This window comes from Pristiophorus japonicus, chromosome 6, assembly GCF_044704955.1.
Source record: "Pristiophorus japonicus isolate sPriJap1 chromosome 6, sPriJap1.hap1, whole genome shotgun sequence".
NCBI lineage: Eukaryota > Metazoa > Chordata > Chondrichthyes > Pristiophoridae > Pristiophorus > Pristiophorus japonicus.
Genome location: NC_091982.1, coordinates 223,721,620 through 223,748,607, shown reverse-complemented (window position 1 = coordinate 223,748,607; position 26,988 = coordinate 223,721,620). Strand labels below are relative to the sequence as shown.

Below are 26,988 nucleotides of genomic sequence, written 5' to 3'. Positions count from 1 at the left end.
CTTAATGCTACAATGTACTCACTGATATTTTCTTCAGTTAACTGATCTCGTATTCCGAAATGATAACTTTCAGCAAGTTCCAGGGGCTCAGGACTGTAATGCTGGAATCTGCTTAAGAGTTGTGTTCTTTGGCTTGACAGGCACAGCAACGTTTTCAGGGTTTCATGCACCTCGGGTCCTGCTTCAATTAAGAAAATAGCCCTTTGTTGTTCCAACATCACCCGGTTATGGTTTTCTTCACTGGGGACTTCAATGATATTATTTGCAGTGAAAAACATTTCTAGCCGCTCCACATATGCTCCAAAACTTTCACAGTTACGTTGAAACTCCCCCAAATGCCCTATTATTCCCATAGACATGGCCATCTGGACTCTGGCAGTTCAGACAAATGTACTTGTAATTTACCTTGGATTTGTAGCTGTTAATCAAAACAGAGAGGCTCTCAAAGTCTCTCTGTCGGTTGGCTGAATCCTCCACCAACAAAAATTGCAGCTTTGTTATCCGATTAACCCATTCTCTTCGCCATTTGTTATATCTTCAGTACAACTCACAAACACACACAAGCCTTAAGATGGCAGAACACTTCAGGAAGCTTGTCAGCTGACCTGACTGTTTATTGTTGTAGACATTTTTAATTTGCTGGAAGAAGAACTACTGCCGAGAGGACCTGGTGGACATGCCACAGTAGTCCACAGGTGGAGCTATATATATTACAGACCTAAGATTCAGATCAAGATGAGCCCCAGCATCAACAGCAACACCAGCAGCCTTCTCCTCACCGAACTGATGCTCTACAGGAGAGGGGATGAGCTTAGGGCTGCACCATGCCAGAGGGAATAACCTTAACACAGGGAGAGGATGAACTTCCTGGACATGACTGAACAGCAGTGCTTCAGGAGACTCGGGCTATCGTGCCAGGTCATTGCAGACAGTTGTAGTTTGTTGGAAGATGAACTACTGCCGAGAGGACCTGGTGGACATGCCTTAACAGTGGCTGTCAAAATCACCACTGCCCTCAACTTCTTCACCTCAGCCTCCTTCCAGGATCTTGCAGTCAGCCATCCACAAATGCATCACCCAAGTGACCGATGCCATGTTTCACAAGTCAGGCAATTATGTACACTTTGCCACTGATGAAGCCAGTGTGATTGAGTGTGCGCTTGGCTTTGCAGCTCTGGTTGGCTCCCCACAGGTGCAGGGCGTCATCGACTGCATACATGTGGCCATCAAAGCACCTCCACATCAGCCAGTCATGTGTGTGAACTGGAAAGGCTTCCACTCGCTCAATGTGTAGCTCATCAGCCACCACAAAAAAATCAATGCATGTGTGTGCCAGATTCCCAGGGAGCTGTCATGACTCTTTTGTGCTCCACCAGTCCACCCTCCCTCAGCTCTACGCACCTCCGGCAGACTTACCGGCTGGCTGCTTGGAGAGAAGGGTTATCCACTGAAGACATGACTGATGACACCCTTGAGAAGGCTAAGCAATGAGATCAAGGATCGCTATAATGAAAGCCACATGGTGTCCAGATGTGTCATAGAGCAAGCAATCGACATACTGAATCTATGCTTCAGATGCCTTGACAGATCTGAAGGAGCCCTTCAGTATGCACCAGCCAGGGTCTCCATGATGATCAGTGTATGCTGTGCACTACACAACAAATGCAGCAGTGAGGATGAGAACTGCAGGAGCAGCAAGATGCAGAGCGCACAACCTCACCAGAAGGAGCGGAACGGCATAAATAGCGCAGAGACAGGAGGCCTGAGACCAGAAGGAGTGGGAGTGGAGTGGGAGCAGAGCGGCGAGGCTCCGATTCAAAAACAACAAAAAATCAATGCTCCTCTGCAACCACAGGAGAGCAGGTAGATGATGTCTTGGTGAGCATTACAGCTTTTTATTGCTGTCTAAATTAGGGAAGGATGTTAAATTAAGAGGTGAGGAACTGTAACTTGCTAGTACTTATATTAATAAATTAAAACAGATAAAATAATTAAACAGCCACTCTGTTTAATTGGCTGGGAAACCCGCATGACTCAGTCACGTGATTAATTGAATTAAACATGCAGCGTAGGGCACGCTGATGGACCGCTCATGATGGCGACCCGTTACATAAAACCACTGCACCCGAGCCCACTCAAAGGTAAAAATCCAGCCTATTGGTTCTGCAGCCAGTGCTTTTCCATCCATTCATGTTAATGGTGGGAAATCACAGTATGTGGACCAGTGATTGCCCAGCCTGCACCCCCTGTGAGTGTCACTGTCCACTGGAAGCACTTGATCGGTGAATTATCACCACTGTCCTTTCACCTCACAACCTGAATTGAGCCTGAAGTGCTCATATCATAATGTCCTCTCCATAGGTGTCTTAAATTAAATAATAAATACAATCTAAGCCTGGTGCCTGGAAGATCAACACGCCTACAACATAAATTGAACTTTGATACTAAACTGACCATCTAACTCCAGGAGGGAACGAATACGGCTGATGTCAAAATGGATATGTAATTCCGAGCTTGGTGATTTAGGCACAGTAATTGGGTACAATATAAAGTGAGCTTTATTCTGTATCTAATATAGTATATACATATTTATACTGTATCTATACAGTATAAATGCACACGAGGCCCATACTTGAGAGAAGGTTGCTCTGTGACCAGTAACCTTTATTTGCCAGCACTGAAGTGATGAAGGTGGGTGGAGCTTCCCCTTTTATACCTGAAAGTCCAGGTTAGGAGAGTCTCCCACAAGTTCACCACCTCGTGGTCAATGTTCTCACGGTGTACAACTTTGGTCAGTTTATACATGGGTTACAATGACAGTTGAATACATGACATCACCTCCCCCCCAAAATCTTATTGGGATCACAGGTTAAGTCTCTCTGATGGTTTACACTCCCTTGCAGAGCGCCTGAGTTGGGGCACCGGTTTTGGGCGCTGGCCTGAGTGCTGTTTGCGGTGCCTCAGGCCTGTCCTGACTGCCCACAGTGACTGGGCTCTCCTCCGCTTGGTTCCTGTGTTCAGTCACCTGTGGAGAAGTGAACTCTACATCGTGTTCTTCCTCTGCTTCTTCTATGGGATTGCTGAACCTCCTTTTTGTTTGATTCACGTGTTTGCGGCAGATTTGTCCATTGGTAAGTTTAACTACCAAAACCCTATTTCCCTCTTTGGCAATCACAGTGCTTGCGAGCCATTTAGGCCCTGCAGCGTAGTTGAGGACAAAGACAGGGTCATTGACATCAATACATCGCGCCCTCGCATTTCCGTCATGGTAGTCACATTGTGACTGGCGCCTGCTCTCAACAATATCTTTCATGTTGGGGTGTATAAGGGATAACCTGGTTTTGAGCATCCTTTTCATTAGCAGCTCTGCGGGTGGGACCCCTGTGAGCAAGTGTGATTGGGATCTATTGGCCAACAACAGGCGTGATACGCAGCTTTGTAGGGAACCCCCTTGGATTCTGAGCATCCCCTGTTTGATTATCTATACTGCTCATTCTGCCTGGCCGTTTGAGGCCGGCTTGAACGGTGCCGTTCTGACATGGTTGATACCATTTCCTGCCATGAAGTCCTGGAATTCAATGCTTGTAAAGCACAGGCCATTGTCGCTGATCAAGACGTCCGGTAGACCATGGGCGGCAAACATCGCCCGTAGACTTTCTACCGTGGCAGAGGATGTGTTTGAATTGAGAATGTCACACTTGATCCATTTGGAGTAAGCGTCTACTACAACCAAAAACATTTTTCCCTGTAAGGACCTGCGTAGTCCACATGGATGGGTGACCATGGCTTGGCGGGCCAGGACCAGGGGCTAAGGGGGGCTTCCCTGGGCGCATTGCCCAGCTGGGCACACGTGTTGCACCTGCGAACACAAAGTTCCAGGTCTGCATCTATCCCTGGCCACCAAACGTGTGAGCTGGCAATTGCCTTCATCATGACAATGCCCTGGTGCTCATTGTGGAGTTCTCTGATGAACATCTCTCTGCCCATCTGGAGCATGACTACTCGGTTTCCCCATAGTAGACAATCAGCCTGAATCGAGAGTTCATCCTTGCGCCTGTGAAAAGGTTTGAATTCCTCAGGGCATGCCCCGTAAGTGGCTGCCCAGTCCCCATTCAGGACACATTTCTTGACTAAAGACAGTAGCGGGTCTCTATTTGTCCAGACTTTGATCTGACGGGCTGTCAAGGGTGAGCCTCCGCTTTCAAAAGCTTCAACAGCCATGACCATCTCAGCAGCATGCTCGGTTGCCCCCTCAGTGGTGGCTAGTGGGAGCCTGCTGAGTGCATCGGCGCAGTTTTCAGTGCCCGGTCTGTGCTGAATTGTGTAGTCATAGGCGGCTAATGTGAGTGCCCACCTCTGTATGCAGGCCGATGCATTTGCATTTATGGCCTTGTTGTCGGCCAAAAGGGATGTTAGGGGTTTGTGATCTGTCTCCAGCTCAAATTTCCTGCCAAACAGGTACTGGTGCATTTTTATTTACAGCATATACACATGCAAGCGTTTCCTTTTCTACCATCCCATAGCCCCTATCTGCTGGGACAGACTTCTGGAGGCATAAGCTACCGGCTGTAACTGACCCTTGGCATTAACATGCTGCAACACACACCCGACCCCATAGGACGACGCGTCGAATGTTAAAACGAGTTTCTTACATGGGTCATGTAGCATTAACAGATTGTTGTTGCATAACAAATTTTGTGCTCTATCAAAAGCCGTTTCCAGGCTGTCCCCCCGACTCATTTGTGACCTTTGCGTAGGAGCACGTATAGCGGCTCTAACAGCGTGCTCAATTTGGGAAGAAAGTTACCAAAATAGTTCAGGAGCCCGAGGAACGAATGCAGATCTGTCGTGTTACGGGGTCTGGGTGCTCTCTGGATCGCTTCTGTTTTGGACTGATCCCGTAGGTCTGATCCCATCTGCTGCGACCCTCATCACTAGGAATTCTACCTCTGGAGCTAGGAAGATGCACTTCGCCTTTTTCAGTCGCAGACCTACCCAGTCCAGTCTGTGTAACACCTCCTTCAGGTTGCGGAGGTGTTCTTCAGTATCACAACCAATGATGAGGATATCATCTTGAAAGACCACTGTCCTTGGAATCGACTTGAGGAGGCTTTCCATATTTCGTTGAAAGATCGCGGCGGCCGAGCGAATCCCAAACGGACATCTGTTGTACTCAAACAACCCCTTATGTGTTGTGATGGTGGTCAGCTTCTTCGACTCACTCGCCAGCTCCTGGGTCATGTAAGCTGAAGTCAGGTCCCATTTTGAAAAAGGTTTGCCACCGGAAAGCGTCGCAAAGTGGTCCTCCGCTCTCAGTAGCGGGTACTGGTCTTGGAGTGACACCCGATTGATGGTGGCCTTGTAATCACCACAAATCCTGACCGACCCATCCGCCTTGAGCACCGGCACAATCGGGCTCACCCAGTCACTGAATTTGACTGGCGAGATGATGGCTTCCCTCAGCAGGTGGTCCAATTCGCCTTCTATCTTTTCCCACATCACGTACGGCACCGCTCTGGCCTTGTGGTGTACTAGCCTGGCGTCCGGATTTATGTGAATCACTGCCTTGGTCCCCATGAAAGTGCTAATGCCGGGTTGAAATAGTGGAGTTAAATTTGTCTAGGACCTGTGAGCATGATATTCGTTCCATAGAAGAAATTGCATTGACATCGCCCTATTTCCAGTTCATGACAGCAAGCCAACTCCTCCCCAGTAGTGCAGGACCGTTCCCCGGGACAATCCAGAGTGGCAACCTGTTCTCCGAATCTTTGTGGGTCACGACTACCATGGCGCTGCCTAGCACCGGAATGATCCTCTTTGTATATGTCCGTAGTTGTGCATCAATTGGCAATAATTTTGGCCTCCTGGCCTTGGACGCCCACAACTTGTCGAACTGTTTGATACTCATCAGGAACTGGCTGGCCCCCGTGTCTAGCTCCATTGATACTGGGATGCCATTGAGGAGCACTTTCATCATTATCGGTGGCATCCTGGTGTATGAACTGTATATGTGCTCCGCATGAACTCGCTGAACTTCAGCTTCCAGTGATTTCCCCCAGTGTCCATTTGGCCTCGTAGGGCCTACATTGGGCCCATCCTCCTCGTACATCAAACTGGCTGCAGGCTTCCTGCACATATGCGCCAAGTGACCACTGACGTTGCAGTTTCTGCAGATATATTGCTGATACCTGCAAGCTCTGGCTGTGTGTTTACCTCCACACCTCCAACATGAGCCGTTGTTGGAAACAAAAGGTCCATTACCAGTCGATTATCTCCGACTGTCTCTGTAACTGTCCTTAAGCGCACCATTGACAGGTGTTGATGGCCCCATTACTGACCGCATTGTCCCTTGCGATGGCATGAATCGCCGTTCAGCTAACCATTGTCTCTGTTGAATTCCCCCTTTGGGTTCGGCTACATGCTCGGGCATGTCCGATTGCCCGTCTGCCTGGAGAACTGTGTGCCGCATTAATAATGTTGACTCCCTGTCCATTTGCTGCATTTAAACCAAGATTTTTGTCAAACATCATTCTGGTCTCTTCCTCCCCTGTGATAATGTCTGGGCCATCAAAGCCGCCATTTCCAGGGTCAAGTCTTTGGTCTCAATCAATTTCCTGAAAACCCCAGCATGCCCGATGCTCTCAATAAAAAAGTCTCGCAGCATCTCCGCTCTGCATGCACCTGGGAACTTACATAGTCTCGGCAGTCGCCAGAGGTCTGCCACGAAGTCTGGAACACTTTGCCCTTCTCGTCGCCGGTGCGTGTAAAACTGATGTCTCGCCATATGCATGCTGCTCGCCGGTTTAAAGTGTTCCCTGATCAACTTACTGAGCTCTTCAAAAGTCTTGTCCGCCAGCTTCTCTGGCACTAGAAGGTCCTTCATCAGGGAGTACATCGTGGATCCACAAACCGTCAGGAGGTGAGCCCTGCGTTTGTCGGCCTAATCCTGTCCCAGCCATTCCTTAGTGACGAAACTTTGCTGTAGTCTCTCAATAAAATTATCCCAATCATCACCAACACAGTACCTCTCGTCTGTGCTGCTAGTGGCCATGCTCACGTGGTTTAAATCCCAGTTTCTCATCACCAATAATATGTCCTTACTATACAGTATAAATGCACACGAGGCCCATACTTGAGGGAAGGTCACTCTGTGACCAGTAACTTTTACATGATCTCATCTCGCTCATCTGGAGGGAGGAGAGCATGCCGGGAGATCTCAGAGATGTAGTGATCGTGACCATCTTTAAAAAAGGGGACAAGTCCGACTGCGGCATCTACAGAGGAATCGCCCTGTTATCAGCCACTGGAAAAGTTGTCGCTAGAGTCCTCTTCAACCGTCTTCTCCCTGTGGCTGAGGAGCTCCTCCCGGAGTCACAATGCGGATTTCGTCCCCTATGGGGCACAACGGACATGATTTTTACAGCGCGACAGCTGCAGGAAAAATGCAGGAAATAGCACCAGCCCTTATAAATGGCCTTCTTCGACTTTACAAAGGCCTTTAACACTGTCAACCGCGAGAGTTTATGGAGCGTCCTCCTCCGTTTCGGATGCCCCCAAAAGTTCGTCACCATCCTCAGCCTGCTCCGCGACGACATGCAGGCTGTGATCCTTACCATTACAAACCCAATCCACGTCTAGACCGGGGTCAAACAGGGCTGCGTCATCGCCCCAACCCTCTTCTCAATCTTCCTCGCTGCCATGCTCCACCTCACAGCAACAAGCTTCCCACTGGAGTGGAACTAAACTACAGAACCAGTGGGAACCTGTTCAACCTTCGTCATCTCCAGGCCAGGTCCAAGGTCACCCCAACCTCTGTCGTCGAGCTACAGTACTCAGACGATGCCTGCGTCTGCACACATACAGAGGCTGAACTCCAAGTCATAGTCAACATATTTACTGAAGCATACGAAAGCATGGGCCTTACGCTAAACATCCATAAGACAAAGGTCCTCCACCAGCCTGTCCTCGCCACACAGCACTGCCCCCAGTCATCATGATCCACGGCACGGCCCTGGACAATGTGGATCATTTCCCATACCTCGGGAGCCTCTTATCAACAAGAACAGTCATTGACGATGAGATTCAACACCGCCTCCAGTGCACCAGTGCTGCCTTCAGCCGCCTGAGGCAAAGAGTGTTTGAAGACCAGGCCCTGAAAACTATCACCAAGCTCATGGTCTACAGGGCTATAGTAATACCCGCCCTCCTGTATGGCTCAGAGACATGGACCATGTACAGTAGACACCTCAAGTCGCTGGAGAAATACCACCAACGATGTCTCCGTAAGATCCTACAAATCCTCTGGGAGGACAGACAACCCAACGTTAACATCCTCGACCAGGCCAACATCGCCAGCATTGAAACACTGACCACACTTGATCTGCTCCGCTGGGCAGGCCACATTGTTCGCATGCTAGACACGAGACTCCCAAAGCAAGGGCTCTACTCGGAACTCCTTCACGGCAAATGAGCCAAAGGTGGGCAGAGGAAACGTTACACAGACACCCTCAAACTCTCCCTGATAAAGTGCAACATCCCCACTGACACCTGGGAGTGCCTGGCCAAAGACCGCCCTAAGTGGAGGAAGAGCATCCGGGAAGGTGCTGAGCACCTTAAGTCTCATCGCCGAGAGCATGCAGAAATCAAGCGCAGGCAGCGGAAAGAGCATGCGGTAAACCAGTCCCACCTACTCCTTCCCTCAATGACTATCTGTCCCACCTGTGACAGGGACTGTGGTTCTCGTATTGGACTGTTCAGCCACCTAATGACTAATTTTTCAGTGGAAGCAAGTCCTCCTCGATTCTGAGGCACCGCCTATGATGATGATAATACATAAAACAAGTTTTATTTGTTGAATTAGAAATAGAGTAACCTTGCATTTCTCAGAAAGAGCAGGATAAGTAAATGTAAAGGTACACATCATATTGAAGTAAGCAAGATTTTTAACTTGGACTGTGAGGTCTTAAATACTAAATTCACTAACTTCAAGCAATAGAGATTAGATAAACTTTTTATCTACATGATCATAAGCATGTGACAGCTACTTTCGGTCTTTGTGTGCTGGACAAGCATATCAGAAATTCAGCTGCAGCTGTGCACGAAGTCAGAAAATTACTCCTGTGAAACAAACTCTTAGAAATGGTTGATTTGGGGTTAGTTGACATTTTTAGAAAACATGCTGAATTATCACCTGCAGAGACAGGACATTGAAAACAGAGAAGAATGGCACTATTTATTTTTTTCTTTCTAAATTAGTTACTTTGATTATTTTCTACTTATTCATTGTGTAACAAATCACATTATGTAAAACATTTCTCCCCATTTTGAATTTTCTTCCCAATCACACTCCACCTACAAAACTACACAATTGTATTCTACCAGAAAAAAAGTTCTCTCTTGTAGTGTATGAATGAAGAGTCTGACCAGATACTATGAGCTCAAAGTAAAGTGTGACCTTATTCTTTTATTGCAGGTCTCCAGAGTGCCACTCCAGCCTGTGAGGCCTCCTTAAATACAGGTGCTCCCGAGGGATTAAGGGATCCCTTGGGACTCCAGAGGATGAGCCCTCTGGTGGTTAAACAAGGTATTTACAGATTTACATACATAACAACACTCCCCCCAAAGTCAATAGTGTAATTATTTACAAGGTGAGTCGGTTTGGGGCCTTTCTTTCCCTGATTGATCGTCTCGGTGCAAATGCTGGTTTTGGTGAGTCATTTGCTGGGCCCTCGCTGGGCTGCTGTGCAGCTGGCCTTGCTGGGGTGCCTGGTGTGGTGAGTCCTGCTGAGCTGCTACGGGTGATGGATTCGGCTTCGTGGTCAACCACTGTGTCGGTTGCCACTGGTGTGTGTGTTGGGGGGTCAAAAAAGATAGAGTCGAATGTGGGTTGCTCTGGATAGTCCGTGAATCTGAGTTTGGTTTGGTCCAAGTGTTTCCTGTAGATGAGTCCATTTGAAAGTTTGACCCTCTTTGTCCACGACAGTGCCGGGAAGCCACTTGGGATCTTGTCCATCGTTCAACACAAATACAGGATATTTAATCTTAATTTCGTGTGACACTTTTGCGCTATCATGATATGTACTTTGTTGAAGTGCCTACTCTCTTCCTGTTCGTGTACATAGATCATACAACACAAGCAATTTGTTTGAGCACAACAGTTTTCTAGCTTTTACAAAGGCATTTTCTTGGCTTTTACCCCATACCCATTTGTCTCCTTTACACAGTAAAGCATGCAGTGGTTCTAACAGTTTGCTGAGACCCAGCAAGAAGTTACCAAAGTAGTTCAGGAGTTCTAGAAACGACTGTGGTCTCGGTGCATTCTTGATTACCTCCGTCTTCGAGTCAGTGGGCCTGATGTCGTCCGCCGCGATTCTTCTCCCCAGGAACTCCACTTCAGGCACCAGAAAAACGCACTTCGAGCGTTTTAACCTGAGCCCCACGCAATTGAGCCGACTAAGAACCTCCCCCAGGTTCTGCAGATGCTCGACGATGTCCCGACCTGTAACCAAGATGTCGACCTGGAAGACCACGGTACGCGGGACCGACTTCAGTAAGCTTTCCATGTTTCTCTGGAATATCGCCTAGGCTGATCAAATCCCAAATGGGCATCTGTTGTAAATGAAGAGACCTTTGTGTGTGTTGATGCAGGTGAGGCCCTTTGATGATTCCTCCAGCTCCTGCATCATGTAGGCCGAGGTCAAGTCCAGCTTTGTGAACGTCTTTCCTCCCGCCAGCATCACAAATAGGTCATTTGCCTTTGGTAGTGGGTATTGATCCTGCAGGGAGAAACGATTGATAGTTACTTTGTAATCATCACAGATTCTGACCGTGCCATCTCCCTTGAGAAGTGGAACAATTGGACTGGCCAACTCATTGAATTCGATCAGCGAAATGATGCCCTCTCGTTGCAGCAGGTCCAGCTCGATCTCCACCCTCTCTCTCATCATGTACGGTACTGCTCTTGCCTTGTGATGGATGGGTCGCGCCCCCGGAATGAGGTGGATCTGCACTTTTGCTCCTTGGAACTTCCAGATGCCTGGTTCGAACAACGAGGGGAACTTGTTTAGGACCTGAGCACACGAAGTGTCGTCGGCGGGCGAGAATGTTTGGACGTCGTCCCAGTTCCAGTGTATCTTCCCCAGCCAGCTCCTGCCGAGCAGCGTGGGGCCATCGCCCGATACCACCCAGAGTGGTAACTTGTGCACCGCTCCATCGTAGGAGACCTTTACGGTAGCACTGCCGATTACGAGAATCAGTTACTTTGTATAAGTTCTCAGTTTAGTGCGAATAGGAGTCAGAACAAGCCTTGAGACCTTGCTGCACCACAATTTATCGAAAGTCTTTTTGCTCATTATGGACTGGTTCATGCCATGTCCAGCTCTATTGGCACTGGGAGTCCATTTAATTCAACCTTCAGCATTATTGGGGGAAATTTTGTGGTAAATGTGTGCACCCCATATACCTCTGCCTCCTCGGTCTGAGGCTCTGGTTCATCGTGATCCACCGTGGATCTGTCCTCCTCTGCAACATGGTGGTTTGCAGGATTAACAGGGTTTGCAGCTCACCTACATATACGTTGGAGGTGTCCCATTGTTCCACAGCCCTTGAAAACGTATCCTTTGAAGCAACATGAATGGAAACAGTGATCACTCCCATAGTGCCAACAAGGTGTTAGTGGCCTAGCATTCATCACCCTTGATGGTGGACTCTGAGATATCTGCGGACGTGCAGCTGCAGGCATGTGAGGTCTGCCCTGTACGTTACAATTCGAAAACAACATTACTTTGTTCATAATAATTGTAGCAGCACTCGTGTGCTGAGAGATTTGCTTGGTATTGTCACTGGTGGCGATAAACGCCTGGGCTATTGCTATGGCTTTACTCAAGGTTGCGGTCTCTACAGTCAAGAGTTTGCGAAGTATTACTTCATGACTAATGCCAAGTACAAAGAAATCCCTGAGCATGTACTCCAACTGTCCTTCAAATTCACAATGTCCTGCAAGGCGTCTTAGCTCGGCGACATAGCTCACCATTTCCTGGCCTTCAGACCTCTTGTACGTGTAGAACCGGTACCTAGCCATCAGAACGCTTTCCTTCGGGTTAAGATGCTCCCGGACCGGTGTGCACAAATCATCATACGATTTCTCTATAGATTTCGCTGGAGCAAGCAGATTTTTCATGAGGCCATACGTTGGTGCCCCGCAAATGGTGAGGAGAATCGTTTTTCGTTTGGCAGCGTTCGCTTCTCCTTCCAGCTCATTGGCCACGAAGTATTGGTCGAGTCGCTCCACGAAGGTTTCCCAATCATCTCCCTCCAAAAATTTCACCGGGATGCCCACTGTTCTCTGCATCGTTGCGGTGGGGTTCGTCATCTGTATCTCTGTAGTGTATGAATGAAGAGTCTGACCAGATACTGTGAGCTCAAAGTAAAGTGTAACCGTAGTCTTTTATTGCAGGTCTCCAGAGTGCCTCTCCAGCCTGTGAGGCCTCCTTAAGTACAGGTGATCCCAAGGGACTCCAGGGGATGAGCCCTCTGGTGGTTAAACAAGGTATTGACAGGTTTCCATATATAACATCTCTAATTAGATTCCAGCAAAGAAAGCTGAGTTTCAGCTGCCATGGAAATTCCTTACTCATCCCACTATTTACCACAAATAAATCTTTCCACATAAAACAGTCATAAACTTGCCTATATACTTGGCTCCAATAATTTCCCCATACCGTTCTCCCTCTTTCATTACAGAGCACAAGATACCCAACAGATCGCTCAACATCCAGTACACCTTTTCCCCCTTATTTTATGATCCTCACGCAGGCAGCTGACTTCTCCCATTCAGAGCCTGATCACTGCTGGCCCCTACATCTGGTTAGCGGCTTGTTCTGAAACCTTTCTCCAAATATTGGCCCTGAAATTCCAGCCTCCCTGGGTCCATGCACTGGAAACCGGCATTTTCGATCTGTCAAGTTTCTGGCTTGACAGATTGTAGCCAGATCAGGAGCAAGGCCACTTGTAAGTGAAAATTTCCAATATTTATGCTTACCAATGTCCTCAAAAACCTTGCGCCTGAAAAAGCAGGCGCACAGCCTACTTTTACAGGTGCAAATGCTTTAAAAAACACCAAAACATCTAAAAATAAAGTTATTAAAACATAGATTATCATTAAAAACCCTCCCCACAACGGTAAGTTTATTTAAGAAAACGTTTTAAAAAATCAGGAAATTATTTTATTTTTAAGACATTAATAACTTTAATTTAAATGAATGTAGTGTAATTATTTTCTATTTTTTATTAGAGTTTTGGGTGTTTGGAATGTGTTTTGGGTGTTTCGGGCTCTATCACAATCATAGTAATAGGAGTTTAGGACCCTGCGGAACTCCTATTACTATGATACCTTACCTGTTTGGCTGCCCAGAGCCATGTGACACCAGCTCCAACACTGCGCACGTCCCCACGTGCACGCGCTGCGACTAGCAGCCAGCTCAGCCCACAGGCTTGGAAGTGTGGACGTGGGCAGCAGCTTGAGGTAAGTGCGGATTTTTTCTCTAAAATGCCCACGGGAAGACCAAAGCGGAATTTCAGGCCCAATGTGTTATTCCCAGCAGCCATTCTGCAGATGGAACAACAAGGTGTGTAAAGGATCAAGTGTCTTTCTTCATATAAATGTAACAGTGCATCACTGCCCAGAATGCTCTGGATTTTACGAGCCAACAGTTTCGTTTTTTGAATGTATCTATTATCACTGGTCTAACCACTCCTTGGGATTGGCGCAACAACTTTTCCAATTCCCGAATGTCTCTCATTTGTGTTCAATTTGAAACTGTTTAAATGTACCTTTTAAAATAGTTTTTAGTGATATGATAACTATATGACTGCCTGGTACACATTATAGGCTAACATTTCTGACCAGAAAGATGTTCCCAGCTGTCCTTACTGTCAGCATATAGATTTATGCAAATGATTAATTGAGAATGCATCCTGCATGGAAATAAGGACCTATAGAGAAAAGTCAGGATTTCCTGATCGTCAGGCCGAGCCCTGCCTGGCATTACTTATCCCTGCTGATAATGGGCATTAAATGTAAACTGTATGCAGGAACAAGCTCTTAAAGGAATAGAGGCACTTTTTGGTAAGTCAATTTAAAATTAATGCTGGGGTTTGCTTTGAAAGTGCCTCAATGTCAGTAATTATTTATTAAAGTGGTACAAGATGAAAGAAAGTATGATAGTTGATGCCCAAGCTGAATTTCCCACTACCAATATACCACCACTGTACCTACACCTCCTGCCACATCTAACTGGCAGTGACCAAGGACAGTTGCCTCTGCAGGCTCTGGGTCAGTACTGAAGCAGTTCCAGATATGTACCATTTGCTATGTGGACACATAAGAACATAAGAAGTAAGAGCTGGAGTAGGCAATTTGTCCCTTCGAACCTGGTCCGCTATTCAATAAAATCATGTCTCCGCCTTCCCGCACTATTCCCATATCCCTTAATTCCCTTAGTTCCCAAATATTTATCGACCTCTGTCTTGAATATACTCAATGACTGAGCATCCACAGCTCTCTGGGGTAGAGAATTCCAAAGATTCACAACCCTTTGAGTGAAGAAATTTCTCCTCATCTCAGTCCTAAATGGCCAACCCCTTATTCTGTGACCCCGTGTACTAGATTCCCCAGCCTGGAGAAACTTTTTCGCAGCATTAACTCTGTCAAGCCCCTTAAGAATTTTATATGTTTCAATTAAATCACCTCTCATTCTTCTAAACTCTATGGAATATAGGCCTAGTCTACACAAGCTTTCCTCGTAGGGCAATCTCCTCATCGGAGGAATCAGTCTAGTGACCCTTCATTGCACTCCCTCTAAGGCAAGTATGTTTTTCCTTAGGTAAGGAGGCCAGAACTGTACATAGTACTCCAGGTGTGGCCTCACCAATGCTGTGTATAATTGGAGTAAGATTTCTTTACTCTTATACTCTAATCCTTTTGTAACAAAAACTAACATACCATTTGCTTTCTGAATTGCTTGCTGTACCTGCATGTTAACTTTCTGTGATTCATGTACAAGGACACAAAGTTCCTCTGAATGTAAACATTTCCCAGTCCCTCACCATTCAAAAAATGTGCTGTTTTTTTGTTTTTCCCACCAAAATGGATAACCTCACATTTCCACACATTTGTATGTTCTTGCTCACTCAGTCAACCTGTCTATATCTCTCTGCAGTCTCTTTGCGTTCTCCTCACAGCTTACTTTCCCACCCAACTTTGTAACATCAGCAAACTTGGATATGTTACTCTCAGTCCCTTCATCTAAGTCATTAATATAGATTGTAAATAGCTGAGGCCTAAGCTCGATTCCTTGCACTACCCTGCTAGATTACAACCTGCCAACCTGAAAAAATCCTGTTTATTCTTTACTGTCCATTAACCAATCCTCAATCCATGCTAGTATGTTACTCCCATTCTCATATGTCCTAATTTTGCGTAATAACCTCTTGTGTGGCACTTTATCAAATGCTTTTTGAAAATCCAAATACTCTACATCCACTGGTTCCCTTTATCCATCCTACTAGTTAAATCTTCAAAAAACTTTAACAGATTTGTCAAACACGATTTCCCTTTCATAAAACCATGTTGACTCTGCCTAGTCATATTATGATTTTCTAAGTGTCCTGTTACCATGCCCCTAATAATATATTCTAGCATTTTGTCTACTACTGATGTCATACACCTGCAGAAAATCTCCACCACAGGAACTGATGTGGCAGTCAAAGTCACTACTACCCTCAACTGTTACTCTTCCACCTCCTTCGAGGTTAGCAGGTTCATCTGCAAGTTTATTTTCTGACCAGAGATGCTTCCCAAGTAACGATTATCTTACATTCATTTTAATGTTGTCCTTTGATCCTAGCTTCTTTGGCGAAAGATTGCTGTGGCAGGTGTTGGCAGTCAGGGTTAACATTATGTACAATAACTGCAGAACCTAGGCAGAGGCTTTTACCATTATTTCCCAGTCCTCTTTGTATTTGGGCATGGTGCTGGAGGGTTGGAGGACTGCTAATGTAGTACCCTTATTTAAGAAGGGAGAAAGGGATAGGCTGAGTAATTACTGTCAGCCTAACCTCAGTGATGGGAAAATTATTGGGAAAAATCCTGAAAGACAGGATAAATCTGCATTTGGAAAGGCAAGGGACAGTCAGCATGGATTTGTTAAGGGAAGATCGTGTTTGACTAATCTGATTGAATTTTTTGAAGAGGTAACCAAGAGGGTCGATGAGGGTAGTGTGTACGATGTAGTGTATTTGGACTTTAGCAAAGCTTTTGATAAGGTCCCACATGGTAGACTGGTCACGAAGGTTAAAGCCCATGGGATTCAAGGCAAAGTGGCAAGTTGGGTCCAAAATTGGCTTGGAAATAGGAAGCAAAGGGTAATGGTTGATGGATGCTTTTGTGACTGGAAAGATGTTTCCAGTGGGGTTCCGCATGGCTCAGTACTGGGTCCCTTGCTTTTTGTGGTATATATCAATGATTTAGATTAGAATATAAGAGTATGATTAAAAAGTTTGCAGACGACACTAAAACGGGCTTTGTGGTTGATAATGAAGAGGAAAGTCGTGGGCTGCAGGAGGATATCAATCTACTGGTCAGGTGGGCAGAGCAGTGCAAATGGAATTTAATTCAGAGTAGTGTGAGGTAATGCACTTTGGGAAGGCTAATAAGGAAAGGTTATACACATCAAGTGGCAGGCCACTTAATAGTATAGATGAACAATGGGATCCTGGAGTGCTTGTCCACAGATGCCTGAAAGTTGCAGGCCAGGTGGATAAGGTGGTTAAGAAGGCATACAGAATGCTTACCTTTATTGGCATAGAATATATGAGCAGGGAGGTTATACTTAAATTGTATAGTAATACTTTGGTTAGGCCACAGCTGGAGTACTGTGTGCAGTTCTGGTCACCGTATTATAGGAAGGACGTGATTGCACTAGAGAGGGTGCAGAGGAAATTTACTAGGATGCTGCCTGGAATGGAGAATCTTAGTTATGAGAACAGATTGGATAGGCTGGGATGTTCTCCTTGGAACAGAGGAGATTGAGAGGAGACCTCATTGAGGTGTACAAAATATTGAGAGGCCTGGACATATGGATAGTAAGAGCCTATTTCTGGGAAAATTCCTCTCTGACCCATCCAGGCGATCAAAACTAGTCCAAACCCTAGCCATATTCGATTCCCTGTAGTACTTACCATTATATCCGCGCCAGCCAACAAGAGATTATCCAGTTTAATCCCAAGTACCAGCTCTAGGTCCGTAACCCTGCAGGTTACGGCAATTTATTTACCCATCCAACCATCTCTTAAAAGTGGTGAGGGTTTATTATGAGGGGGCATAGTTTTAAGTTGGTTGGTTTAGAGGGGATTTGAGGGGTAGCTTCTTTACACAGAGGGTTGTGGGGATCTGGAACTCACTGCCTGGAAGAGTGGTGGATGCAGAAACCCTCACCACTTTTAAGAGATGGTTGGATGGGTATTTAAATTGTCGTAACCTGCAGGGTTACGGACCTAGAGCTGGTACTTGGGATTAAACTGGATAACCTCTTGTTGGCTGGCGTGGATATAATGGTAAGTACTACAGGGAATCGAATACGGCTAGGGTTTGGACTAGTTTTGATCGCCTGGATGGGTCAGAGAGGAATTTTCCCAGATTTTTTTCTCCTTAATTTGGCCTGGGTTTTTATCTGGTTACTGCTTCTTCCAGGAGATTACATGGCTCTGTTTGGGGTGGAGTGTAGAATGTTTCAGTGTAAGAGATGTCGCAGTTGTGTGGGGTGGACTGGTTGGGCTGGGTGCTCTTTGCCTTTCCGCCATTGTTCATAGGTTATATTCAGGGCTGCTAACCGAGGGCCGTGCAGCTCTTTTCGGCCGGCATGGACACGATGGGCTGAAATGGCCTCCTTCTGCGCTGTAAATAAATTTCTAAATATGATAGGAGATAGCAGATCTTAAGGAGACTGTCAAGGAAAGACTACACAATGCCGCCATTTACTAGGTAGGTAACCACAACTGCATGTCACAAAGTGTATTCAGTCAGCCTGCTGCACATTTAGTACTAAACCATGGCTTTTTTTGTCAGCCAGTTATTTTTCCCATCCAGGTATTTTTAGCATTCTACTTTCAGCCACTGTCCTTTGAGTGTCTGCTTGCCTCGAAGTAGCTACTGCATCCCTTTAAGTCCTGCACCTGCATTGGTAATCTCTTTCGTCCTGCCCATTGCCACCTTCAAAGTAAGCTTCCAATGGAAGTTGGATTCCACTAAGGGAGATCATATTGAATGATAATTACATAGTCCTGGTAAGTTTGGTGAGAAGTCATGCAGGGTGAGGGCCGATGCATATCCTGTTATGTATTGTTCCAATTGTCCCAATCATGCTTGACAAATCTTCTGGAATTTTTTGAGGATGTTTCCAGTAAAGTGGACAAGGGAGAACCAGTTGATGTGGTATATTTGGACTTTCAGAAGGCGTTCGACAAGGTCCCACACAAGAGATTGATGTGCAAAGTTAGAGCACATGGGATTGGGGGTAGTGTACTGACATGGATTGAGAACTGGTTGTCAGACAGGAAGCAAAGAGTAGGAGTAAATGGGTACTTTTCAGAATGGCAGGCAGTGACTAGTGGGGTACCGCAAGGTTCTGTGCTGGGGCCCCAGCTGTTTACACTGTACATTAATGATTTAGATGAGGGGATTAAATGTAGTATCTCCAAATTTGCAGATGACACTAAGTTGGGTGGCAGTGTGAGCTGCGAGGAGGATGCTGTGAGGCTGCAGAGCGACTTGGATAGGTTAGGTGAGTGGGCAAATGCATGGCAGATGAAGTATAATGTGGATAAATGTGAGGTTATCCACTTTGGTGGTAAAAACAGAGAGACAGACTATTATCTGAATGGTGACAGATTAGGAAAAGGGGAGGTGCAAAGAGACCTGGGTGTCATGGTACATCAGTCATTGAAGGTTGGCATGCAGGTGCAGCAGGCGGTTAAGAAAGCAAATGGCATGTTGGCCTTCATAGCAAGGGGATTTGAGTACAGGGGCAGGGAGGTGTTGCTACAGTTGTACAGGGCATTGGTGAGGCCACGCCTGGAGTATTGTGTACAGTTTTGGTCTCCTAACCTGAGGAAGGACATTCTTGCTATTGAGGGAGTGCAGCGAAGGTTCACCAGACTGATTCCCGGGATGGCGGGACTGACCTATCAAGAAAGACTGGATCAACTGGGCTTGTATTCACTGGAGTTCAGAAGAATGAGAGGGGGCCTCATAGAAACATTTAAAATTCTGACGGGGTTAGACAGGTTAGATGCAGGAAGAATGTTCCCAATGTTGGGGAAGTCCAGAACCAGAGGTCACAGTCTAAGGATAAGGGGTAAGCCATTTAGGACCGAGATGCGGAGGAACTTCTTCACCCAGAGAGTGGTGAACCTGTGGAATTCTCTACCACAGAAAGTTGTTGAGGCCAATTCACTAAATATATTCAAAAAGGAGTTAGATGAGGTCCTTACTACTAGGGGGATCAAGGGGTATGGCGAGAAAGCAGGAATGGGGTACTGAAGTTGAATGTTCAGCCATGAACTCATTGAATGGCGGTGCAGGCTAGAAGGGCCGAATGGCCTACTCCTGCACCTATTTTCTATGTTTCTATGTTTCTATATACTTCTCCTGGACATTGTACTAGCTCAACTCTGGTGGGCAACCCAAGTGCTGCGTGTTTCTCATGTGGTAAATAAACATTTGAGTCCAACTCCAGGACTTGAGCGCATAAACTAGGCTGACAATTCATTACAGTACTGAAGGAGTGCCGCATTGTCAAAGGTGCTATCTTTCAGATGTTAAACTGAGGCACCGTCTGTTCGTTCGGGTCAGCATGAAAGATCCCATGACATTTTTTCAAAGAAGAGCAGTATTCCCAATGACCTGGCCAACATTAATTCCTCAACCAACACCACCAAAGCAGATTAACTGGTCATTCATCTCATTTCTGTTTGTGGAATCTTACTATGTGTACAAACATTTGTCTACAAAACAGACAAATTTTCAAAAATAATTTATTAACTGTGAAGTGCTTTGGGATGTACTAATAATGTTAATGATGCACATGGTTTGTAACTGCCGTTAGTGCCTTCGACTTTTGCGCCCTTAGCTCCCCAGACCTGCCCCCGAGAGGAAGTGGAACGCCCAATATTACGCTCCACTCCTTATCGGGATGCTAACCCGAATTTAGGTCGTAGGGTGGGACATCTGCGCCGGCGCAGGAAGTCCAACCTCATCAAGATTACTGCCCCCAAATGGAGCGATAGGCAATTTCGGACCCTTATTCTCAATGCCTCTTTCAGCATGAATAAATATTCATAGAGAAAAGAGAATTTGTCATTCTTTACTTGTCTTAAAACACATGCTTAAACACAGCAGACCAGGAGATGAGGAGCTTTGCCTGTGAAGAAGGAACTGTTTCCAGTGAGCCCAATAACATGGCACCAATAACTTACCCTCAAGCACAGTAACCCGCACCTCATATCAGCTATTCCAATGGGCTCTTCATGGCCGATTGTCTAAATACATGTAGAAGATGTTGTCTAAATACATGTAGATTGCCATGATAGAAGGGGCAACTAGGATGGTTGGTATATTTGATGAAGGTGGTGGGCTGCTGATTGTAAGCAGTGTTTAGAGCAGATTTCTGTTGCTGCTGACAGCATTGTGACAGTGCAACAGACTACTCACTAGTGAAGGAGCTGGGGTGTAGTGCACCCCAACCCTATAATGCATGTGCAGCTCAATGGCACCTTCTTAGAAGACATAAACTTAGAAGATCATGTAGGAGGAGCAACAATTGACTAAGCAGTTAATAAGCAAAAGGTGCTGGTGGTATTGGGCCCATTTGAGAATCATCACTAACAGCAGGAACAAGACATTCAGCACATGTAGCTGACAGGTGAGGTTCAGTACATTACGTTGTCACTTACATTATTCAGTTGTGGGTGTGGAGAGAATTTGTTGTCAGTAATTCGAATGGGGTGAGTGAGAGGAGGAGACATCCTGTTAATCAGAAAGGGAAAAAGAGGGGAATCTTTTCTTGGTCTGTTGGGACTATGAGGTTCAGTTAATAGAAACATAGAAACATAGAAAATAGGTGCAGGAGTAGGCCATTCAGCCCCTCGAGCCTGCACCGCCATTCAATAAGATCATGGCTGATCATTCCCTCAGTACCCCTTTCCTGCTTTCTCTCCATACCCCTTGATCCCCTTAGCCGTCAGGGCCATATCTAACTCCCTCTTGAATATATCCAATGAACTGGCATCACCAACTCTCTGTGGCAGGGAATTCCACAGGTTAACAACTCTCTGCGTGAAGAAGTTTCTCCTCATCTCAGTCCTAAATGGCCTACCCCTTATCCTAAGACTATGTTCCCTGGTTCTGGACTTCCCCAACATCGGGAACATTCTTCTCGCATCTTACCTGTCCAGTCCCGTCATAATCTTATATGTTTCGATGAGATCCCCTCTTATCCTTCTAAACTCCAGCGAATAGAGACCCAGTTGATCCAGTCTCTCCTCATATGTCAGTCCAGTCATCCCTGAAATTAGACTGGTGAACCTTCGCTGCACTCCCTCAATAGCAAGAAAGTCTTTCCTCAGATTAGGAGACCAAAACTGAACACAATATTCCAGGTGAGGCCTCACTAAGGCCCTGTACAACTGCAGCAAGACCTCACTGCTCCTATACTGAAATCTCCTCGCTATGAAGGCCAACATACCATTTGCCTTCTTCACTGCCTGCTGTAACTGCATGCCCACTTTCAGTGACTGATGAACCATGACACCCAGGTCTCATTGCACCTCCCCTTTTCCTAATCTGCCGCCATCCAGATAATATTCTGCATTCGTGTTTTTGCCCCCAAAATGGATAACCTCACATTTATCCACATTATACTGCATCTGCCATGCATTTGCCCACTCACCTAACCTGTCCAAGTCACCCTGCAGCCTCTTAGCGTCCTCCTCACAGCTGGCACCGCCACCCAGCTTAGTGTCATCTGCAAACTTGAAGATATTACACTCAATTCCTTCATCTAAATCGTTAATGTATATTGTAAAGAGCTGGGGTCCCAGCACTGAGCCCTGCGGCACTTCACTAAACACTGCCTGCCATTCTGAAAAGGCCCCGTTTATCCCGACTCTCTGCTTCCTGTCTGCCAACCAGTTCTCCATCCACGTCAGTACATTACTCCCAATACCATGCGCTTTGATTTTGCACATCAATCTCTTGTGCGGAACCTTGTCAAAAGCCTTTTGAAAGTCCAAAAACACCACATCCACTGGTTCTCCCTTGTCCACTCTGCTAGTTACATCCTCAAAAAAATTCCAGAAGATTCGTCAAGCATGATTTCCCTTTCATAAATCCACGCTGACTTGGTCCAATCCTGTCACTGCTTTCCAAATGCATTGCTATTTCATCCTTAATAATTGATTCTAACATTTTCCCCACTACTGATGTCAGGCTAACCGATCTATAATTAACCGTTTTCTCTCTCCCTCCTTTTTTAAAAAGTGGTGTTACATTAGCTACCCATCAGTCCATTGGGACTGATCCAGAGTCGATAGACTGTTGGAAAATGATCACCAATCCACTATTTCTAGGGCCACTTCCTTAAGTACTCTGGGATGCAGACTATCAGGCCCCAGGAATTTATCGGCCTTCAATCCCACCAATTTCCCTAACACAATTTCCCACCTAATAAGGATACCCTTCAGTTCCTCCTTCTCACTAGACCAACTGTCCCCTAGTACATTCGGAAGGTTATTTTTGTCTTCCTTCGTGAAGACAGAACCGAAGTATTGGTTCAATTGGTCTGCCATTTCTTTGTTCCCCATTATAAATTCACCTGAATCCGACTGCAACGGACCTACGTTTGTCTTCAGTAATCTTTTTCTCTTCACATAGTTATAGAAGCTTTTGCAGTCAGTTTTTATGTTCCCTGCAAGCTTCCTCTTGTACTCTATTTTCCCCCTCCTAATTAAACCCTTAGTCCTCCTCTGTTGAATTCTAAAGTCCTCCCAGTCCTCAGGTTTGTTGCTTTTTCTAGCCAATTTATATGACTCTTTCTTGGCTTTAACACTATCCTTAATTTCCCTTGTTAGCCATGGTTGAGCCACCTTCCCCGTTTTATTTTTACTCCAGACAGGGATGTGCAATTGCTGAAGTTCATCCATGTGATCTTTAAATGTTTGCCATTGCTTATCCACCGTCAACCCTTTAAATATCCTTTGCCAGTTTATTCCAGCCAATTCACGCCTCATACCGTCAAAGTTACCTTTCCTTAAGTTCAGGACCCTAGTTTCTGACTTAACTGTGTCACTCTCCATCTTAATAAAGAATTCTACCATATTATGGTCACTCTTCCCCAAGGGGCTTAGCACAACAAGATTGTTAATTAGTCACTTCTCATTATGCATCACCCAGTCTAGGATGGCCTGCCCTCTAGTTGGTTCCTCGACATATTGGTCTAGAAAACCATCCCTAATACACTCCAGGAAATCCTCCTCCACCGCATTGCTACCAGTTTGGTTAGCCCAATCAACATGTAGATTAAAGTCGCCCATGATAACTGCTGTACCTTTATTGCACACATCCCTTATTTCTTGTTTGATGCTGTCCCCAACCTCACTACTACTGTTTGGTGTTCTGTACACAACTCCCACTGGCGTTTTCTGCCCTTTGGAATTCCGTAGCTCCACCCATACTGATTCCACATCATCCAAGCTAATGTCCCTCCTTACTATTGCATTAATTTCCTCTTTAACCAGCGATGCCAGCACGCCTCCTTTTCGTCTCTGCCTATCCTTCCTAAATGTTGAATACCCCTGGATGTTGAGTTCCCAGCCTTGGTCACCCTGGAGCCATGCCAATTACATCATATCCGTTAACCGCCATCTGCGCAGTTAATTCATCCACCTTATTCCGAATACTCCTCACATTGAGGCACAGAGCCCCTTTAGAATTTTGCTGTAATGTGGCCCTTTTTGTTTTTTGCCTTGGGTTTCTCTGCCCTCCACTTTTACTATTCTTCTTTCTATCTTTTGCTTCTGCCTCCATTTTATGTCCCTCTGTCTCCCTGCATAGGTTCCCATCCCCCTGCCATGTTAGTTTAACTCCTCCCCAACAGCACTAGCAAACACTCCCCCTCGGACATTGGTTCCGTTCCTTCCCAAGGTACTGGTCCCACCTCTCCCAGAACCGGTTCCAATGTCCCAGGAATTTGAATCCCCTCCCTTCTGCACCACTCCTCAAGCCACGTATTCATCTGAACTATCCTGCGATTCCTACTCTGACTGGCACGTGGCACTGGTAGCAATCCTGAGATTACTACTTTTGAGGTCCTACTTTTTAATTTAGCTCCTAGCTCCCTAAATTCATCTCGTAGGACTTCATCCCGTTTTTTACCTATATCATTGGTACCTATATGCACCACGACAACTGGCTGTTCACCCTCCTTTTTCAGAATGTCCTGCACCCGCTCCGAGACATCCTTGACCCTTGCACCAGGGAGGCAACATACCATCCTGGAGTCTCTGTTGTGGCCGCAGAAATGCCTATCTATTCCCCTTACAATTGAATGTTCTATCACTATAGCTCTCCCACTCTTTTTCCTGCCCTCCTGTGCAGCAGAGCCACCCACAGTGCCATGAACTTGGCTGCTGCTGCTCCCTCCTGATGAGGCATCCCCCTCAACAGTACCCAAAAAGGTGTATCTGTTCTGCAGGGGGATGACCGCAGGGGACCCCTGCACTACCTTCCTTGCTCTTCTCTTCCTGTTGCTCACCCATTTACTATCTGGCTGTGTACCCTTTTCCTGCGGTAAGACCAACTCGCTCAACGTGCTATTCACGTCATTCTCAGCATCGTGGATGCTCCAGAGTTCATCCACCTGCAGCTCCAGTGCCGCAGTGCGATCCGTCAGGAGCTGGAGGTGGATACACTTCCCGCACACGTAGTCGTCAGGGACACCGGAAACGTCCCTGACTTCCCACATAGTACAGGAGGAGCATAACACGTGCCCGAGCTGTCCTGCCATGACTTAACCCTTATATTACTTAATTTGGCAACAACAATGCTGAAAGTTACTTACTGATGTAGGAAAGAAAAAGAAAAACTACTTACCAATCACCAGCCAATCACTTACCCCCTGGGGTAAGAGAGCTAAAGCTATAAAACTGGAGTTTTGATGAAGGGTTATCGACCTGAAACGTTAACACTGTTTCTTACTCTGTCATTTATGTACTTTTGGAATCACTAGCCAATAGATGGCATCACTGTTGGAGGCCATTGGGCTGCACGCACGTGTGTGCAGCCCAAGTATAAAAGGCCAGCCATTTTTTATATTCGTCACTTTGGGCCTTAGGTAAAGCAGAGCCAAGGTCATACCTCTTGGAGTTAAACAGTACTCAGTCTAACAGTTATTGCATACACAACATTTGGCGACGAGGCAACAAGAATCTTTGCATGCAAAAATGAGCACAATTGGATTGTTTGACCGATTTGTGGAAGGAGAAGATTGGGCAGACTTTGTGAGCCATTTGAGCCAGTTCTTCGTGGTTAACAAAATGGAGGAGGTTGGCGACGTAGATTGGCACCGGGCGGTGTTCCTCACGGTCTGATAAAGAATCTACTCCTGCCTGTGAGTCCAACAGAGAAGACATCTGAAGAATTGTGTGCACTGGTACAGGACCACCTTAACCCAGAAGAGCATCATCATCTCGAGATACAGATTTTATACGCACGTTCGCTCAGAGGGCCAGAATGCGGCGGAATTTGTTGCCAACCTGAGACATCTAGCGGGAACATGTAAGTTCGGGGCTGTGTTGGCAGACATACTGCGGGACTTCTTTGTAATCGGCATCAACCATCAGGTGATCCTGCGTAAACTACTGGCGGTGGAGATGTTGGACTTGAACACGGCCATCACGATCGCTCAGTCATGCATGACGACGGATAGAAGTCTAAAGCAGACATCAATGAAATATTGAAACTCGGCAAGTACTGTAAATGTGATCGATTCGCCGTTCGGCAGAGCAGTACACGGCAGGGCCTACCCGACTGCATACGCAAAACATGTGGCTGCCCAAAGTCCGCCAGCGGGAATGCATCTGATTTCTCCGTGTTGGCATTGTGGGGAAATCACCGGCACCAGCAGTGCTGTTTTAAGCAATATAGTTGCAAAGGCTGTCTGAAATTGGGGCATCTCCGGCGCAAGTGTCCGTAGATAAGCAAGCGTGCTGCGACACACCATGTGGAGGATGATGTTCAGACTAGCGCGGATCTGGATACGCAATCCGAGATACCAGAGGAGGAAGTGTATGGATTGTACTCGTTCCTAACTAAGAGCAAACCGATAATGATCAACGTGAAATTTAATGGGGTGCCGGTATCGATGGAACTGGACACGGGGGCAAATCAGTTGATAATGAGTCAGAGGGCATTCGACAAGCTGTGGGATACTAAGGCTGTGAGGCCCAGGCTGAGTCCAGTCAATGCCAAGTTGCGCATGTACACTAAAGAACTCATAATGGTGATTAGCAGTGCCACAATTAAAGTGTAATATGATGGTGCGGTTCCCGAGTTACCGCTATGGATTGTCCCAGGCAATGGCCCAACGCTGTTCGGCAGGAACCGGCTTGAAAAAATCAGATGCGACTGGAACGACATCAAGATGTTGTCGTCGGAGGAAGATACATGTGCCCAAGTACTGAGCAGGTTCCCCTTGTGGTTCGAACCAGGCATCAGCAATTTCACGGGAGCCAAGGTGCAGATCCACGTGGACTCGGATGCAAGACCCGTCCATCATAAAGCTCAGGCAGTTCCGCATATGATGAGGGTGAAGGTCAAAATCGAACTGGACAGACTCCAGCATGAAGGGATCATATCACTGGTTGAATTTAATGAAT

General features: G+C 46.3%; 1 protein-coding gene across 1 annotated transcript in view; it reads left to right on the top strand.

The window, feature by feature from the left end:
- The first annotated feature begins 858 nt into the window (after positions 1-858).
- Positions 859-26,988, top strand: part of LOC139266260 (G-protein coupled receptor 35-like) — a 43,596-nt gene continuing 17,466 nt past the window's right edge. Inside the window, exons 1-2 of the mRNA XM_070884090.1 lie at positions 859-1,053; positions 13,412-13,522. Coding sequence (XP_070740191.1) covers positions 859-1,053; positions 13,412-13,522 — 306 coding nt within the window. The remainder of the gene's footprint in view (positions 1,054-13,411; positions 13,523-26,988) is intronic.